The sequence below is a fragment of the Dama dama genome, chromosome 6, assembly GCF_033118175.1.
Source record: "Dama dama isolate Ldn47 chromosome 6, ASM3311817v1, whole genome shotgun sequence".
Taxonomy (NCBI): domain Eukaryota; kingdom Metazoa; phylum Chordata; class Mammalia; order Artiodactyla; family Cervidae; genus Dama; species Dama dama.
The window spans coordinates 27,191,775-27,209,167 of record NC_083686.1 but is presented as its reverse complement, the minus strand read 5'-3'; the positions used below and the strand labels follow the sequence as shown (position 1 = coordinate 27,209,167).

The following is a 17,393-nucleotide window of genomic DNA, read 5'->3' as shown; positions in this document are numbered from 1 at the left end:
GTGCTGCAGCCCATGAGGTCACAAAGAGTTGCACGTGACTTAGTGATGGAGCAACAACACTCATCTATTGACTTCCTAAATTTTGCTTCCACGAAACCACCGTCATCATGGTTTTATTCTCCAAAAACAATTTTATAGCATAATCTATGCATTTCCATGGAGATGTTTCCCCTTTCCCTATGTTGAGTTCCCTTTTTAAAACTTGTCATAGCACCATTTCTTCATATTACTTTATATGATCATGGTAGCATTTATTTAATTGAAGCTTCTTCCATAAACATTATAAACAATTTTAAGAAAATAAAGATGAAAAACTAACTTGAAGCAATTTCTTAAAATCTTTTAAAAATTGCCCAAAGCCAATATTTTTTAAAGGTGACTTAGTGTAACTTGGGGCTTCCCTGGTGGCTCAGAGGTTAAAGCGTCTGCCTGCAATGTGGGAGACCTGGGTTCGATCCCTGGGTTGGGAAGATCCCCTGGAGAAGGAAATGGCAACCCACTCCAGTATTCTTGCCTGGAGAATCCCATAGATGAAGGAGACTGGTGGGCTACAGTCCACGGGGTCGCAAAGAGTTGGACACGACTGAGCGACTTAACTTTTAACTTTCTAGTGTAATTTGAAATGATTTGAAATCATTGCAAATTGCTCAACTCATCCAAATCTTTACTATAGATACAACAACAGAAGTTACCAAATATACAGAAGAGAGTATACTGGATAGATATTAATGAATGTCAAGTTAAGAGTTGAGAATGTCAGGTTAAGAGTTTGGAGTCCATCCAGTTTTGCATCTCTTATAAATCATGTCCTAACATGCTATACACAGTAAGGAGTTAATAAAGGTCTCCTTTTTTTTTTGTCTTATCCTGAGCCTTTTATTTAATCTGACCCTCCCTCACATACTTCATACTTGGAAAATTTGTGTACATAGGTCAAGGAAACACTTTGAGATGGACTCAAGAGCATTCTAATGGAATTAGAACTAACACCTGCACTGGTTTCTGAGTTAACAGGTGGGGGCTACACAAAGCCTTCAGTGACTAGATTTTGCCTCCATCTCTCCTTTCTCTCTGCCTCACAGGTTAAGCTCCAGATATATGAATTGCTGTCTGTCCCAAGCAGACACGATACACATTCTAACCTCAATGTTTCTGTACATTTGGCATCACCTTCTGGAATGCTTCCCCTATCCTTTGATCTCCTGGTTCACATGGGAAAATTTCATCCATCATTTATGACTCAACTCAATAGGTACCTTTCCTTCAGAGAAGCTGCTCTGAAGCTCTCTGAGAGTTTGGCCCACCCTCTTCAGAAACAAGGCTAGGTATCCCACCTCTAGGCACCTACCATATTCTAGGCATACTTTTCGTGTGATGCTCTAGGCCACTTCATAATTGTCTGTATATAAGTCTGCTTCTCTTATTAGACTGAAAGTTTTGTGATAATGGACTCAATCTTATTTTTTTTATATTCCTTGAAGCTAACATGTTTCCAAACTCATAAATGTTAAGTTCAAAGTGAATAGATGGAGAGAAAAAGGGAAGGAAGGATTAAATAGTGAGGAATTCAGTCTGTTAAAAAAATAACTTTAGAAGCAGTATGAAAGATGGAGGTATTTTTCAGGACTCTTTATCTGCATGTGGTGTAATCACAACCCAAATTGGCTAAACAAGGGAAGAGAATCTATTGTATATGACAGTGAAAGTCAAAGGATTTGTTGTTTTCAGTTGCTCAGTCATGTCTGACTCTTTGTGACCCCATTAACTGCAGCACGCCAGGCTTCTCTGTCCATCACTATCTCCCTGAGTTTGCTCAAACTCATGCCCATAAAGGATTAGGTAGGACAATGCTAGACTCAAGTTCACAAACAGCATCTCCAACAATCTTGTCTGTGTAGGCTATGTCTGTGCTTTCCTCTGTGGCATTATATTCTCAGGCAAGCTTTCCCTAAGTCATGGCAAGACTGCAGATTTCCATCTTACCAGTTTAGGCAACCCCAGCTAGAAGCAAGAGCCTCTCAGAGCCTCTTAATTCCCTTACGCTCCCACACAATTGGCATTGTCTCATTGGCCAACCTTAGCTCATGGCTCCATCGTGAACCTGTGTTGATGTGGGCGAGGACATAGGTAGGAAGCAGGAAGCAACAGTGTCCTTGGGTCACAAATTCTCAGTCTTGAGCTCAGAACTGAAGTCACTTTAATCACACGGACTGCCAAGGGCAGAGGCGGGGATTTCCAAAGGAAAACCAAGGTTCTGTTTCAAGAAGAAAGAAGGTGAATTCTCTGCTGATCCAGTGATTAGGACTACACACTTTCACGGTCGAGAGTATCAGATCAATAGAGAAGTAAGATCCCCACTGCACCTGTGTGAACCCCCCGCTCAGAAGGAAAGAAGAAAGGTGGGTGCCAGTCAGGAGACAGGTAGAGAAAGCAGCAGACGTACTGATGGTAGAGCTTGGAAGGTGAGGTTAACACTGTTGCTCAACTGAGCGTTCTTAGAAGGACGGGAGATCTTGGGATCTAGTAACTTGTTCAGTCGTCTTCATTTTCTCCCTTAAGAGTAGAACTGTTCTACACAAACCATAGCCATGAGGAAATGGGAATGGTAGCAGTGGGGTTATGTCAACAGAGCTCTCTAGGTGGGTGAGGACACAGCAGAGCCTCACCACTCATTCAGGCTGGCCAATGAGCAAGGTCAGTGCTCAGCATGGAACAGCGACGTTAGATTCTGCGGGCATGTTACCTTGTATTAGTCAAATCTCAAAGATACCCTTACAATTACAGAATAGAATGGAATTTAGGAAATTGAGCTTCTATTTTAGAGATGACTCCACTCAGTTCTTATGATTGCATTGATTTATGGTTTGTGCATATAAAAGTGGCATTCAGGACACATTAAAAACAAGAAATAATTTGCTTATCCTGATGAGTTTCATATCACTGATGTTCTTAAAATTTTCTGAAACTTACTGTGGGGCTGACATGAATTAAATAATGGAAAGCAGTACATTATTAAAGGAAAAAAAATTATTTTTTATCCCTTCCTGAAAGTAAATGATTTTAATTTAACAAGTTTCAGAGGTTATGTTATAGATAATTCTACAGATAAAGAGTTGATTCTAGACATGTCTCATCCTTTTGGCTGCTGTTGTAAGTAAGCTGAAATTCTATTCTTCCTTGGTATTTATTCACGTCACTACTTTGGGTTGGGTCTGGGAATCATTATAGCTAATACTTTTCACTGTTTGAGCAACTAACTGTTAATGCCCAAGGCAGATAGACAGTCATTTCTTAAATATTTTCTCATAAATGAATTGGGAAATTTTTTTACTCTTATTCCTATTTTATATGAGAAGTAATTGAAAACAATAGTGGATTTTAAAAATCTATTTCAAGATTCTCAAAGAACATGGATGCATTCCCCCTTACAAAATTTTTAATGCTGAAAAAAATTAAAGATAAATTAAGATATGTTCCTCTGAAATATACATATATATATATGTATATATATATTCTGTTTACAACATAGGTTGTGTTTATAGTGGCTGTTGTTTAGTTGCTCAGTCATGTCTGACTCTTTGCAACCTCATGGACTATAGCCCACTAGCCTCTTCTGTCCATGGGATTCTCCAGGCAAGAATACTGGAGTGGATTGCCATGTTGTGTTTATGCAAGTAACTTAATCAGGTCAGGCTGCTATAACAAAATATCATACGCTGAGGGAGTGAGTGAAAGTCGCTCAGTCATGTTCGACTCTTTGTGACCTCATGGACTGTATAGTCCATGGACTGAATTCTCCAGGCCAGAATACTGAAGTGGGTACCCTTTCCCTTCTCCTGGGTTGACTAGGCTTAAATAACAAGCATGACCCTCTTGATGAAGGTAAAGGAGGAGAGTGAAAAAGGGGGTTTAAAACTCAACAATCAAAAAACTAAGATCATGGCATCCAGTCCCATCAATTCATGTTGAATAAATGGGGAAAAAATGGAAACAATAGCAGGCTTTATTTTCTTGGGCTCCAAAATCACTGTGGATGGTTACTGCAACCATGAAGTTAAAAGACACTTGCTCCTTGGAAGAAAAGCTATGACAAATCTAGACAGCATATTAAAAAGCAGAGACATCACTTTGCTGACAATGGTCTGTATAGTCAAAGCTATGATTTTTCCAGGAGTCATGTACAGATGTGAGAGTTGGACCATAAGTGAAGACTGAGCACTGAAGAATTGATACTTTCAAACTGTGGTGTTGGAAAAGACTCTTGAGAGTCCCTTGGACTGCAAGGAGATCCAACCAGTCCATCCTAAAGGAGATCAGTCCTCAGTGTTCATTGGAAGGACTGATGCTGAAGCTGAAGCTCCAATATTTTGGCCACCTGATGGAAAGAGCTGACTCATTGGGAAAGATCCTGATGCTGGGAAAGACTGAAGGCAGGAGGAGAAGGGGATGACAGAGGATGAGATCGTTGAATAGCATCATTGATTCAATGGACAGAAGTTTGAGCAAACTCCAGGAGATAGTGAAGGGCAGGAAAGCCTGGCATGCTGCAGTCCATGGGGTCGCAAAGAGTCAGCCACAACTTAGGGACTGAAGAACAACAAATTTCTCACATTTCTGGAGATCAAAGTGTCTGCAGATTTGATATCTGGTGAGAATCTTCTTCTGGTTTGCAGGTAGTGAAATCACCTTGCTTTATTCTAGCATCACTGAGAGAGACAACCAGCTCTTCAGGTATCTTTTGCTATAAAGGCACTAATCCTACTGTGATGACCCCATCCTGATGACCTCAAATTAACCTAATCACCAAAAGGCTCCACAGTCATATACCATTTCAGTGAGGTATAGGGCTTCGACATAGGAATTTTTGGAGGGCACTAACATTTTGTGCATAACAGAAAGGTTGTAAATACTTCTATTTTATTTAGCAAATATTTATATAGCACTTAATATGTGCTACTCTTTGGACACTACTGAGCATACACTCTTCTAGAAATGTTAAGACATTTCATATTCATAACAACTCTGTGAGGCAGGCACTATCATTAGCTCCCTTTAACAGAGGAAGAGCAAGAGCAGGGACAGATTAAATAATTGCCCATGATCCCATGGTCATGTGGCAGGTAAATGTGCAGTTGAGATTTCAGCCTTGATAGCCTGATTGACAAACTCCCTCTGTTCCTGAGGCAGACCCTCTTCCTCGGCTCCCCAGTCCTTCTCACAGCATCCACAGAACATCACACACATCCCCGAGGTCCTTACCTACTCTGGAGGGTCAACTTAGACCAACTACAGTTTAATCCAAAAAGGGATATTGAAACTGATGCTGAAAGTGAGAAGGCCTCAGTTACATAGAATTTGAAATGTAAGTACATTGATAGTTGATTCCCAAGAGGGAATCAGTCCAAAGAAATAGGGAAATTCAAAAAACGTGGAGTGAAACGTACTAGAGATCTAGTATGTGTCCAAAGCCATATCTGTCTGCTGCTTAAAGTCAGGAACCTTAGGCACTCACTTTCTGATCTTAAGATCTTTTCTGCCCACAGACAGGCCTAGGAAAGGTGAAGGGACCTCCTGAGCCAAACATGACCCTTTATAATACCTGATATCTGTGGTGAGTGAAAACACAGCCTTGATATAGCAAAAAGTGGTGCTCTTGAAGTCACTAAGTTCCAGAATTTCAAAGAAAGGACAGATAAGAGATTACAACACAGTATCCTAAAATAAACAGGGGATCAACCCGTTTAATAGTCAGGTCCCTGGCCCTCCCCGGGAGTCCCTATCTCAAAACAAAACAAATCAATGGCACTAGCGTGATTTATTTTTGATCCTAGAACATCAGGAATTAGACAAAGGTTCTTACATATAAACTGAGATGACAGATGTTATTTTAAACAGTGCGTGTATTTCAGGGATTCACAAAATCTACAAAACGCAAATTAAAGAGAAAGAGGAAAGACAGACAAAACAAACAAACAAAGGCTGCCATTCTAGCCTCAACTCTTTCAATCTCCAAAATAGAAGTGTCTTTGAAAGAAATTAACACCCCCCTAAGCTGCGGTGCATCCCTATGCTGGTCTAATCAGCCTGACAACGCCCGCTGACAACCAGGGGTGTCCGGGCGCCCACGACACCCCTCTCGAACGTAGGCAGCCCCAGCCTGGCGGCGACTCACTCCCCCCGTGGGGATTTGGGCACAGAGGACACCCCGCGTGCGTGGACTCCCCGGGAGGCAGGCGGGGCCAAGCCTTCCTTCCGGACCCGGGAATGACCCGCGCGTCCGGGAATTTCCCGGGCCCGGGGCTGCCAACTCCCGCCCCAACCATGGATAAAAGAGGTTCGCTCGGCTCCGGGAGCCACAGAGCCCGCTCAGCCAGCGCTCCCGCCAGCCTTCCCGCCGCAGACACAGACCCTCCGAACTGACACCCATGGCCCGAGCCGCGACCGCCGCCGCCCCCCGGCTCCTCCGCGCCGCGATGCTGCTCCTGCTCCTGGTGGCCTCCGGCCGGCGCGCAGCAGGTGAGACCCGGCGCCCGGGATCCCCAGGGCGGAACGGGGACGGGTGGGTACCCGTGAAGACAGCCTCTAACCCACTCTGTCCTTCCCGCAGGGGCGCCCGTGGTCAATGAGCTGCGATGCCATTGTCTGCAGACCTTGCAGGGGATTCACCTCAAGAACATCCAGAGCGTGAAGGTGACGCCCCCGGGCCCCCACTGCGGCCAAACCGAAGTCATGTAAGTAGAGCCACTGTTTGTTGTCCTTATCACCCCCGCCGTCCGGATGCCCCAGCCTAGACTTGCAGCCCGACCTCCTGCCTCACGTCGATTCTCCCTTCTCTCTGCAGAGCCACTCTCAAGAATGGTCAGGAAGCTTGTCTCAACCCTGAAGCTCCCATGGTTAAGAAAATCATCAATAAGATGCTGAACAAGTAAGTCATGGATTTTATGCCTACTTGCAACTAGAGCCATTGGTCTCAAATACTGGCATCTACCTCCTGAAAATATTATTTGAGAAACCCACAGTTTAGTTGTAGGACTAAAAACCATTATTTCCCCATTAAATTTGATCTGCTGTAGTGTCAGAAGGCTGTTTCCAGCTCCCTCTGTCCTGATCCTGCTCTCCATCCCCATTCAAATGAGTCTGTATGTTCCTAAAAGATTAAGTAGGGCTTTCCTGGTGGCTCAGAAGGTAAAGAATTCACTTGCAATGCAGGTGACCCATGTTCAACCCTTGAGTCAGGAAGATCCCCTGGAGAAGGGAATGACTACCCACTCCAATGTTCTTGACTGGAGAATTCCATGGACAGAGCAGCCTGGTGGCCTACAGTCCATAGGGTCACAAAGAATCAGACACAACTGAGCGATTTCAAAAGATAAGGAAATTTAACCAGAAATGGTAAAAAGCTTCCAACCCATTAAAGAACAGATGTTGTTTACCTCCATTTCTCAATGTTTTCTACCTGAAAAGTGGAGACCTGGGTTTTGGGCAACAGGGACCTCAGAAACTTAGCAGTGAAGAGCAGGACTTTGCAGTGAAAGCTTCCTGAGTTCTAGAATGCCTGTTAAAGTTTTTTAATCCCTTCGAGCTGAAACCTTTTCTGAGTGCAGAGCTGGGCCAGGGTCTGCATGCAGAAGTCCCTCCAGCCTTGGGGCTTGTACAAGAAGATTAGCTTTCCTCAGCACCTGTAACCCTAACCCTTTTCTCATTGCAGGGGCAGCACCAACTGACCTAGAAGGAAGTAAGAAGTTCATTGGTGACAGTTCCTGAAAAGTGATCTATGCTCTTATAGGAACTGAAAATGAAGAAGAGAACGGCTGGTTTCCAGGGACAACTGGAAAGAACTTGATGTGCTGGACTATTTTATATGAGTTCTATTTATTTATATATGTATTTATTTTTCAAAGCTGGTATTTTAGTCTTTTACATGTTAGCGTTTAAAGATGTGATTATGTTAAATCAAACATAACCCAGTCCTGATTGTTATTTAATATGAAGATGATGAATTTTAAATGTTTTATTCAACTGATATTTATTGGAAGACCATAATATGCCAGACACTATGAGAGAGGTGGAGGCGGTGAGTGGGAGGGGGGAGTTCATACAATTAGACAGTGAAATCACTATTAGAATCAGGGAAAGTATGTGCATTTCTATTTCTGTACTTTTTTTTTTAAAAGAATGTCAGTTGTTATTTATTGAAATGATTTCATATTATGTGGTCAACATTTTTATGTTGAAATTTCCCTTGGACATTTTATGTCTTGCTTGTAAGGCATAATGCCTTGTTTAATGTTTACTATGTGGTGTTTCTCTTTGTTTTGGAACAAAGAAGTTAAAACTACTGTTACATTTTTTAAATGGCATGAAAATAAAAGTTATGCAAAAAAAATAACATGACTAGGCTTTGTTTTATTCTTCTTGATCTTTAGTTCCTACTGGGTGCTCAAGATATTATACTCTTAGGCTTAGGTTGTGCCTAACTTGATGCCAACTCCTGGCTGTTATTCCCTTATTTTTCTCTAACTTGAGAAGGAATATTTGATACACTACCCTCCTCAACCTCTTTGAGAATTCTAGTTTTATGAAAAAATATTGCTGTTTTTTTCACACTGACCAATTTGTTATTCAAAATTAGTTCTTTATAAACTGTTGAACTTTTATCAATATTTCAACAAGGGCTCCTATTAATTGTTTTGACAATGGTTTTTCAAACAGCTATGCAATTCTTTTCCTTTAATGAAGCTGGGAGAAAAAGATAGAGAAGTAGATTATTCCTAAGAACAGGAGCAGTTTGTGTTGTTTAAAAATGACAATAATAATGGTCAGTAGAAATAAATACATACTGTACAGTAAAATATATGACAAAATACAATACATTGTTAGAGAAAGCTTTAAAGAAAATTGCAATGTGGCAAGAATATAGTAATTTTTAGGGCAACCAATAAAAAGAAAATGCAAAATTTTAGATTTAAAAATCTGAAAAGGGGAGAAAATGGAATAAAAGAAAATACCTGTATAATACAAAAGTAGACAAAAATTAAGGACTAAAGGAACAAAACAACAGATGCCACAGGGAGAAATGGCTTCCTTTCAGAAGGATTCCTAATAATTTAAGTGGAGCCTCTTGAAGGTGGGGTTTAATTCCAACCCCCTCACACACACCTGAGTTTGGGCTGGACTTAGTGACTTACTTCCAAAAAATAGGTAAGGAAAAAGGAAAAACAACAAACTTCCAGTAGAGAATCCGTCACTTAACCAAGTGATTAAGGTTATTATCACCACTTGATATCACCTGAATATCATGTACTCATATGATGTGATGAGAAGGACACTTCATCTTCACGATTCTTACCCCAAATCAATAATCCCAGCGTTATCATCAGAAAATCATCCTAAAAATCCAAATGGAGGAACATTCTACAAAATAACTCATGAGTATGCTTTAAAACCATCAAATTCATGAAAGACAAAACTGAGAATCTGTCACAGCTCTAAAGAGACAAAAGAGACATGAATTAATGCTGTGTGGTGTGCTGGACTGGATACAAGAATAGAAAAAAGACATTAATGGAAAGTGGTGAGACCCAAATGGAGGCCGGAATTTACTTAACAGCAATGTGCCAAAGCTGATTTCTTAGTTTTGACAAGTGATTATGTAAGATATCAACAAGAGGAGATACGAGGTCCACAGGAACTCCTTGTGCTATCTATACAAGTGTTTAGTAAATCTAAAATTATTCTGGGGCTTTCCTGGTGGCTCAGTGGTAAAGAACACGGTTGCCAATGTAGGAGACATTGGATCCCTGGTCCAGGAAGATCCCACATGCGGCAGAGCAAGTAAACCCATGTGCAACAATTACTGAGTCTGTGCTCTCCAGCCTGGGAGCCACAATCACTGAACCCACGTGCTGCAACTTCTGAAATCCCTCACCCTAGGGCCTGTGCTCCTCAACAAGAGAAGCCACTGCAAAGAAAAGCCCATGCACCACAATTAGAGAACAACCCTGCTCACTGCAACTAGAGAAAGAAATGAAGACACAGCCAAAAATAAAAAAAATAAGTAAATTAATTAATTTTGAAAATTATTCCAAATTGAAAGTCTACTTTTAAAAAGATAAGACATTAAATCCAAATATATTAGAAATTATAGTAAATCAAAATGGGATAAACACTCAAAAGTCAAAGATCATCAGGCTGTGTAATTAAGACTAAAAGAATCAAAGTTGCTTAAAAAAGGCATACTTTAAACATTAGGATCCAGATTGTTTGAAATGAAAAGAATTGAAAGCACTATATCATGCAAAAAAACCAATTGAAAGAAAACTGGCATGGATATATTGATGTATTAATTACTTATTAATTTGTTATTAGTGTAAATTATTGATATATTTGTTAATGGTTGATATCAATAACCTCAGATATGCAGATGATACTACCCTTATGGCAGAAAGTGAAGAAGAACTAAAGAGCCTCTTGATGAAAGTGAAAGAGGAGAGTGAAAAAGTTGGCTTAAAGCTCAACATTCAGAAAACTAAGATCATGGCATCCAGTCCCATCAGTTCATGGCAGATAGATGGGGAAACAGTGGAAACAGTGGCTGACTTTATTTTTCTGGGCTCCAAAATCACTGCAGATGGTGATTGCAGCCATGAAATTAAAAGATGCTTACTTCTTGGAAGGAAAGTTATGACCAACCTAGACAGCATATTAAAAAGCAGAGACATTACTTTGCCAACAAAGGTCCATCTAGTCAAGGCTATGGTTTTCCCAGTAGTCATGTATGGATATGAGAGTTGGACTGTAAAGAAAGCTGAGTGCCAAAGAATTGATGCTTTTGAACTGTGGTTTTGGAGAAGACTCTTGAGAGTCCCTTGGACTGCAAGGAGATCCAACCAGTCCATCCTAAAGGAGATCAGTGCTGGGTGTTCATTGGAAGGACTGATGTTGAAGCTGAAACTCCAATACTTTGGCCACCTGATGCGAAGAGCTGACCCATTGGAAAAGACCCTGATGCTGGGAAGGATTGAGGGCAGGAGGAGAAGGGGACGACAGAGGATGAGATGGTTGGATGGCATCATCAACTCGATGGACATGGGTTTGGGTGGACTCTGGGAATTGGTGATAGACAGGGAGGTCTGGCGTGCTGCGGATCATGGGGTCACAGAGAGTCGGACACGACTGAGTGACTGAACTGATACTGTGCATGACTAAATTACTTTAGTCATCTCTTTGCAACCCTGTGGACTTTAGCCCTCCAGGCTACTCTGGGATTCTCCAGGCAAGAATACTGAAGTGGGTTGCCAGGCCCTTCTCCAAGGAATCTTCCTGACCCAGGGACTGAACTTGTATCTCTTATTTCTCTTGCATTGGCAGGTGGGTTCTTTACCACTAGCACCACTGGGAAGCCCCTGATTGATATGTTAATTATAACCAAATAATATGTTAAGACTTATGAGATAAAGAAGGCTGATTTAAAATAAAAAGGTGGCAATTTTACAAGGGACAAAAATACTTAGCAAACTTAATAACATTATCAAAATATATAAAGCAAAATGGAGAGAAACTAAAAGGCACAATATATGAAACCAGAGTCACAGTTAAAGATTCTAACAAACTTCTCTCAATACTTAAAAGACAAAGCAGTAAAGAATCAGTAACAGTATAGAAGAGTTAAACAACACGACCAACCAATCTGGCCTGAAAAAAACACATGGGCATGCTTCACCTAACAACCGTATAAATCACATTTTTTTTCCAGCACTCAGATAACATTTTCTAAAACAGATCATGTATGAGCCATAAAGAATGCATCAACAAATTTTAAAACCTTGAAAAATTACAGAGGATATTCTCTGATCAGCAAGATTTTTATGATGATTGTCACTTTCCTAGCTGAAATATGTAATAACATACCACTGTACATGATATGTTTGCTGTGGTTTATAACTCATCTCTCAACTTCCTAAATTTTGCTTCCACAATACAGAAAGCATCAAAATAGGGTCATCATGCTCTTTCATGCCCATTATAGCCAAGTGTGATAAAAAAAATATTTCCACAGAGACATTTCTTCACTTCCTGTATCTATTTCTTGACATATTCTTTGGTAATTTTGGCATTTCTGTATTTCTTTGGCTTATACATATGTAACGTACTTAAATTACCTCTGTAAAAGTTAAAAAACAATCTTAAGAAAATGGAAAATCAAAGTTTAAACTGAAATTGATTCTTTAGAAGACTTGGAATAATAACCAAACTTATATATTACTTGGTATTCAGAGCTAATTGAACTAAATTGAAATATTCAGAGATTTTGAAATTGTCAGGCTGTCTTTATGACAGGAACAGAAGGTAAGACAAGCTCTATTGCAGAAGAAAGTACGCATGAAGAAGAACTTCATGTTTCAGCTTATTCCACTAAATATCTTTTGCAAAACTGACCACAATCTCTTGCATCAATACATTGTATGTGCTTTATAAATGCCCTTTGACTTAATATTTCTGACCTAAAATCAATAGACTGTCAAATATTTCTCCAGTAAAGATGGGTTTATTCAAGACCAGCAAAGAATTGCAATTTGAAGTCTGCAACCATGGCAAGCTCCATGCAAGTCCCCATGCGGTAAGGGAAGAACATTTTTATAGAAAGGAACAAGAAGTTGAGAGGGCTACAGTAAACAAAAAGTCCATGGATTTTCATTGACTGAGTCTTTGCAAGGAAACGAGTCTTATTTTCTTCCTGTTGGGCTCAGTTCTTGTCCCGGAATGTGAGAGGTCCCCCTTCTGGTCATTCTGTTCTATTTAGGTTTCTTTGCAGTTTCTGCTTATTATTATTTATTATTATTATTTTTACAATACCTACCACCCCTCCTTTTCTGCACACACTGTGAATCTTAGGTCACCCTAGCCTTTCTTCCTCCGCATGGTAGACAGCCAATAAAGGTCACAATGTAGTCTGTGCAAGAAGGCTATAGAGATACCTTGAGGTGCGTGGAGAGACTTCCCAATGGAGGTAACATCCAAACTGGGTCTTGATGGAGAAGCAGGATCCTATGAGCACATGGCATCCAGTGTCTCAGCCCCTGCCACCTCCTCCAGCCTCTTTCCCCCTCTTCCTGCTCATAGAGTGAGCTCTAGATGCAAGACACTTGCTCGCTCAGTACCCACATGCTCTTTTCAATAACCATGCCTTTGCCCATTGATCCTCTCCTGGAATGTTTTCCACCCCTCTGGAGTTCCCCATTTACCTGGAAAGCTCCTTATACTCAAGATTCACATGAGTGAGCACTTCTTTCAGGAAAACTTGTTTGACAACGCTCATCAACCCTCTGTAAGAGTGGCATTAGTTCTCCCTTCTCACACCCAATACCTTGGGAATGGCTTGCCATGGGAGCTTTTCCGAAACTTTTCCTTTTTACATTCATTTCCTACTGCATTGAGAGTTAGATGGTAGCAGAGTCTCTTATTCCTCTTTATATCCCCAGCACCAAACTTCATTCCCACCTTATAAAAGCTGAAAAAAAAAAATAACCATTGAAAATGAAGAAACAAATGGAGAAAGAAAGGCATTAAATTTGTGTTGAAATACCCTCCTTTTTAATAAGACAATTCTAGCAGTAAGTAGAGTCAGTAACAAAAAACCTAATTCGAATTGGGTTAATGAAGAGGAATTCATTTGACCTATGAAACTAAAAGACTGATGAGTGGACACAATAAAGCTCAGTGATGCAGTTCAAAACTTCATAACAGTCTCACTCTGGATCAGGCTACTTTTCTCTGTGCTGGCTTCATTTTAGGCAAGCTCTTCTCAAGCACGGGCGAAGTTTTAAATTTCTGTTCTACTAGATATAACCCAACAGGAAGCAAGGGCTTTTTAAATTTGTTTTTCTGACCATTTCCTGACAAAAAGGACTCCAGGGAATTTTCTGACTTGGCTAGGCTTAGGTCACTCATTCACTCTTGCACCTATAGAATGGCTTGTGGTTGGATCCAGGCTGGAAGGACTGACCAATATCCCCTTCAGTCATCAGTTCACTCCTGGATTGGGAGAAAGAAAAGATGGTCCCCATAGGAAAACCAGGGTGTTGTAACCAGAAGCAGGAGGAAAGGGCTCAAGGCAGGCAGAAATGACAAATAAACTAGAGACTGGACCAGGGGTGTGACACGGACACTGGATGAATGCTCAGGACTGAAGAAGCAGATGGATCCAGGGATTTATTGCTTCCAACATCTTCATTCTTCTCCTCTCTGTGCCAGAATCATTCTACCCAAAGTAATCATCGCAGCAAGACAGGGTTGGCAAGTGTGGGTGCAACTCCCCAAGGCCAGCATGGGGAGAGGGGCAGGGCACAGACCATTCCTGAAGCTCCATCATCCGGGGATACAGCGCCAACTCTGGACTTTATTTTTTTAATATTTATTTATTTGGCTGCACCAGGCTTAAGTTGCTGCATGTGGGATCTAGTTCCCTGACCAGGTACTGAATCCAGGCCCCCTGCATTGGGAGCCCGGAGTGTCAACCACTGGACCACTAGGGAAGTCCCACAATTCTGGGTTTTAAAGGCAGATTAGATAATGTTAATCAAGTCTGCATAATGCTGTAAATATGGTAGCTCAAAATGAAATTTAGCTACTAATTCTTTTAAGATAGGGTTGGCTCTATACTTTTAAAACTGGTGACTGCCTTAGTTGAAAGTTTGGGTATATACATTTGCCATTCAGCTTATAAAATGAGTAACTAGTTAGGGAAGATGTTTTTTAAAACAAGAAGGGAAGAACTGGGTTACTTTAGTAGGTTTCAGAATACTATTGCTTTTTATTTTTAAATTTTTTTCTTTTGTTTTTGGCCATGTTGTGAGGCTTGCAGAATCTTTTTTCCCCAACCAGTGATGGAACTCAGACCCTCCATGGTGAAAGTGTGGACCACTAGACCATCAGGGAATTCCCACATTATTGCATTTTAAATGATCTGAAAAATAACAGTGCCATTAAGGATTAAATTTTGAGAATTGATATATTAAAGTAGAAAAAATCTTTTGTACTTTATTTTGTAAGAAATCAATGTTCCTTAAGCAATGTTTATTAAGACAATATACAAAGTCTTAGGCATAAAGCTGAAGATAATTCAACAAATACGATGCTGCTTCTTGATATGGTTTATCCTTTTGGCTACTACAGTGTTTTGATTTTCTATTCATTCACCCTGAGTATTGGCTTATGCCAATACTTTGGTTTGGATCTGGAAAGCATTAGAGCAAACGTTCTCTGGTTTCTTAAGTTATAAAGAGAATAAATGTCTGGGTAGTCTCCAATTAATGCTGAAGGCAAAATATCTAAAATATGACAAAGTGCTCAAACAAAGTCAGTAGAAAACTGTGATCCTTATTTCAGCAAATAAGAGCTGACGGTAGTGCTCATTTCCCTTCTGGGAAACTCAAGTCATTATTCCTGACCTGATTTTTGAGCTGAAGTCCACTGATTCAGAAAATCAGATCGCTAGATGAATAGATATGGATTTTATTAAATTCAAGTATATAATATTCATGACACAAAAGAAAATTCTTGTTGTTAGTGAAATAAAACACTAGAGACTCTTGAGCAGTTGGCTATTTTCAGGTTTTAGGAAAGGTGAAGTTGAACTATTCAACCATGAGGATAACAAAACAAGACTGCTCTTCTGAAGTTAACTGTCATTTGTTTCAGAAAAAATAAGTAATTTTTTACTGTGGAACTACACTACCTGAAGCTCAAATTCTGAATTATCTTAACTCTGAGATCTTGGCAACTCATTAATAGCTTCCCTGTGGGGGAAAAATTGTGAAGTAAATAAACTGGTGACTATTTAATGAGGCAGTTAATACTAAGTGGGTTTTATATATATGTAAAAGATTTAGAATATTGCCTATTACATCAAAATGTTATTTATGATAGCACTTCATGTTTACTTAGCAACTCATAAACACATAAAACATATCAGTTACTAGGGATGTTGAAGAAAAAAGGAAAGATCTGCAAAAGTTTGTTTCTTGAACAAAAGTTTAAAAGTCTTAATAACAATCTCTTCATGTTTTCTGTCTTTTATACTATTTCTATATTTCTATAATAAGCATATATACACTTTAATCAGAAAAATAAAATCAAATTTTTAAACTTTTAAAGAATAGTTATTATGTCTCTGATCCACTGATTATCTCAAGAAAACATAATACAGTTGACCATTGAAAACATGGAGGTTAGGGGTGCAGTTGAAAATCCAAGTATAAGTTTTGACTTTTCAGAAATTTAACTACTAATCACCTACTGTTGACTGGAAGCTTTACCAACGGCATAAACAGTCAACTAATACATATTTCATTTAGTCACTACGTTGTGCCTGACTCTTGCGATGACCTCATGGGCTGTAGCCCACCAGGCTCCTCTGTCCGTGGATTTTCCAGGCAAGAATACTGGAGTGAGTGGCCATTTCCTTCTCCAGCGGATCTTCCCAACCCAGGGAGAGAACCCGAGTCTGCTGTGTTGTCAGGAGGACTCTTTATACCGCGGAGTCATCAGAGAAGCTCATATGTATTATATACTTTATTCTTAAAATAAAGTAAGCTACAGTAAAGAAAATTAGGGCTCCTTTATTAGGAAAGTTTTAACAAAGAGAAAATACATTTATATTACTATACTGTATTTATTGATACTGTAAGTTTGTCATATGTTTATAAGATGAATCATCTGTCAGTATCTCCATCAATATTGTCTTATTTAATACAAAACACTGTAGATGTTATATGTATTAATAACATGACTCATCAAAAATGAAAGATAATGTAAAAATTCATGTTTAATTATAGATATAATGATTAATGCATTGATAACAAGGAAGCAATATGATTGCTTTGTGGTAGCTTAGTGTAATTGATAAATTGCTTCCCAGTAACTTAGCCTATATTCTAATGAATGAACCATTATGAAAACCTTATGGCCAACAGTATTACAGTCATATTCATAACATGGTATTAGAAACACTGTTACATTTAAAAAAAAATTTACCTGTGATGATAGTTTCTCCAATTGTGAGAGAGAGAGGCATGCTGTATGGTAATATAGTAAAAGCAAAGTTATAAAACAGGAAGAAAGCTAACACATTAATTTTATATTAAATATCACTCACCTTATGCCTATGTAAGAACAGACTAGTATTTACATGGGTTCTATCCATTCATGACATAGCAACTTTTTCCTAGTTTTTTTGACATTTCTAGGCTACATGGTTAGTCTGCAAGTTTTTTTTCAAATTGCCACAAATCTCCAAAATTTTTTCCAATATGTTTATTGAAACAGATCTGTGTATAAGTGGACCTACGCAGTTTGAGCCCATGATGTCCAAGTGTTAAGTATTGTTGTTGCTC

General features: G+C 39.6%; 1 protein-coding gene across 1 annotated transcript; it reads left to right on the top strand.

Moving 5' to 3' along the window:
• The first annotated feature begins 6,368 nt into the window (after window positions 1-6,368).
• Window positions 6,369-8,402, top strand: LOC133058811 (growth-regulated protein homolog beta-like). Its single transcript, XM_061145792.1, has 4 exons — window positions 6,369-6,516; window positions 6,608-6,731; window positions 6,842-6,925; window positions 7,709-8,402. Exons 1-4 carry the CDS (start codon window positions 6,426-6,428, stop codon window positions 7,722-7,724), a joined length of 315 nt encoding a protein of 104 aa, XP_061001775.1. The 5' UTR covers window positions 6,369-6,425; the 3' UTR covers window positions 7,725-8,402.
• Window positions 8,403-17,393: the final 8,991 nt, after the last annotated feature.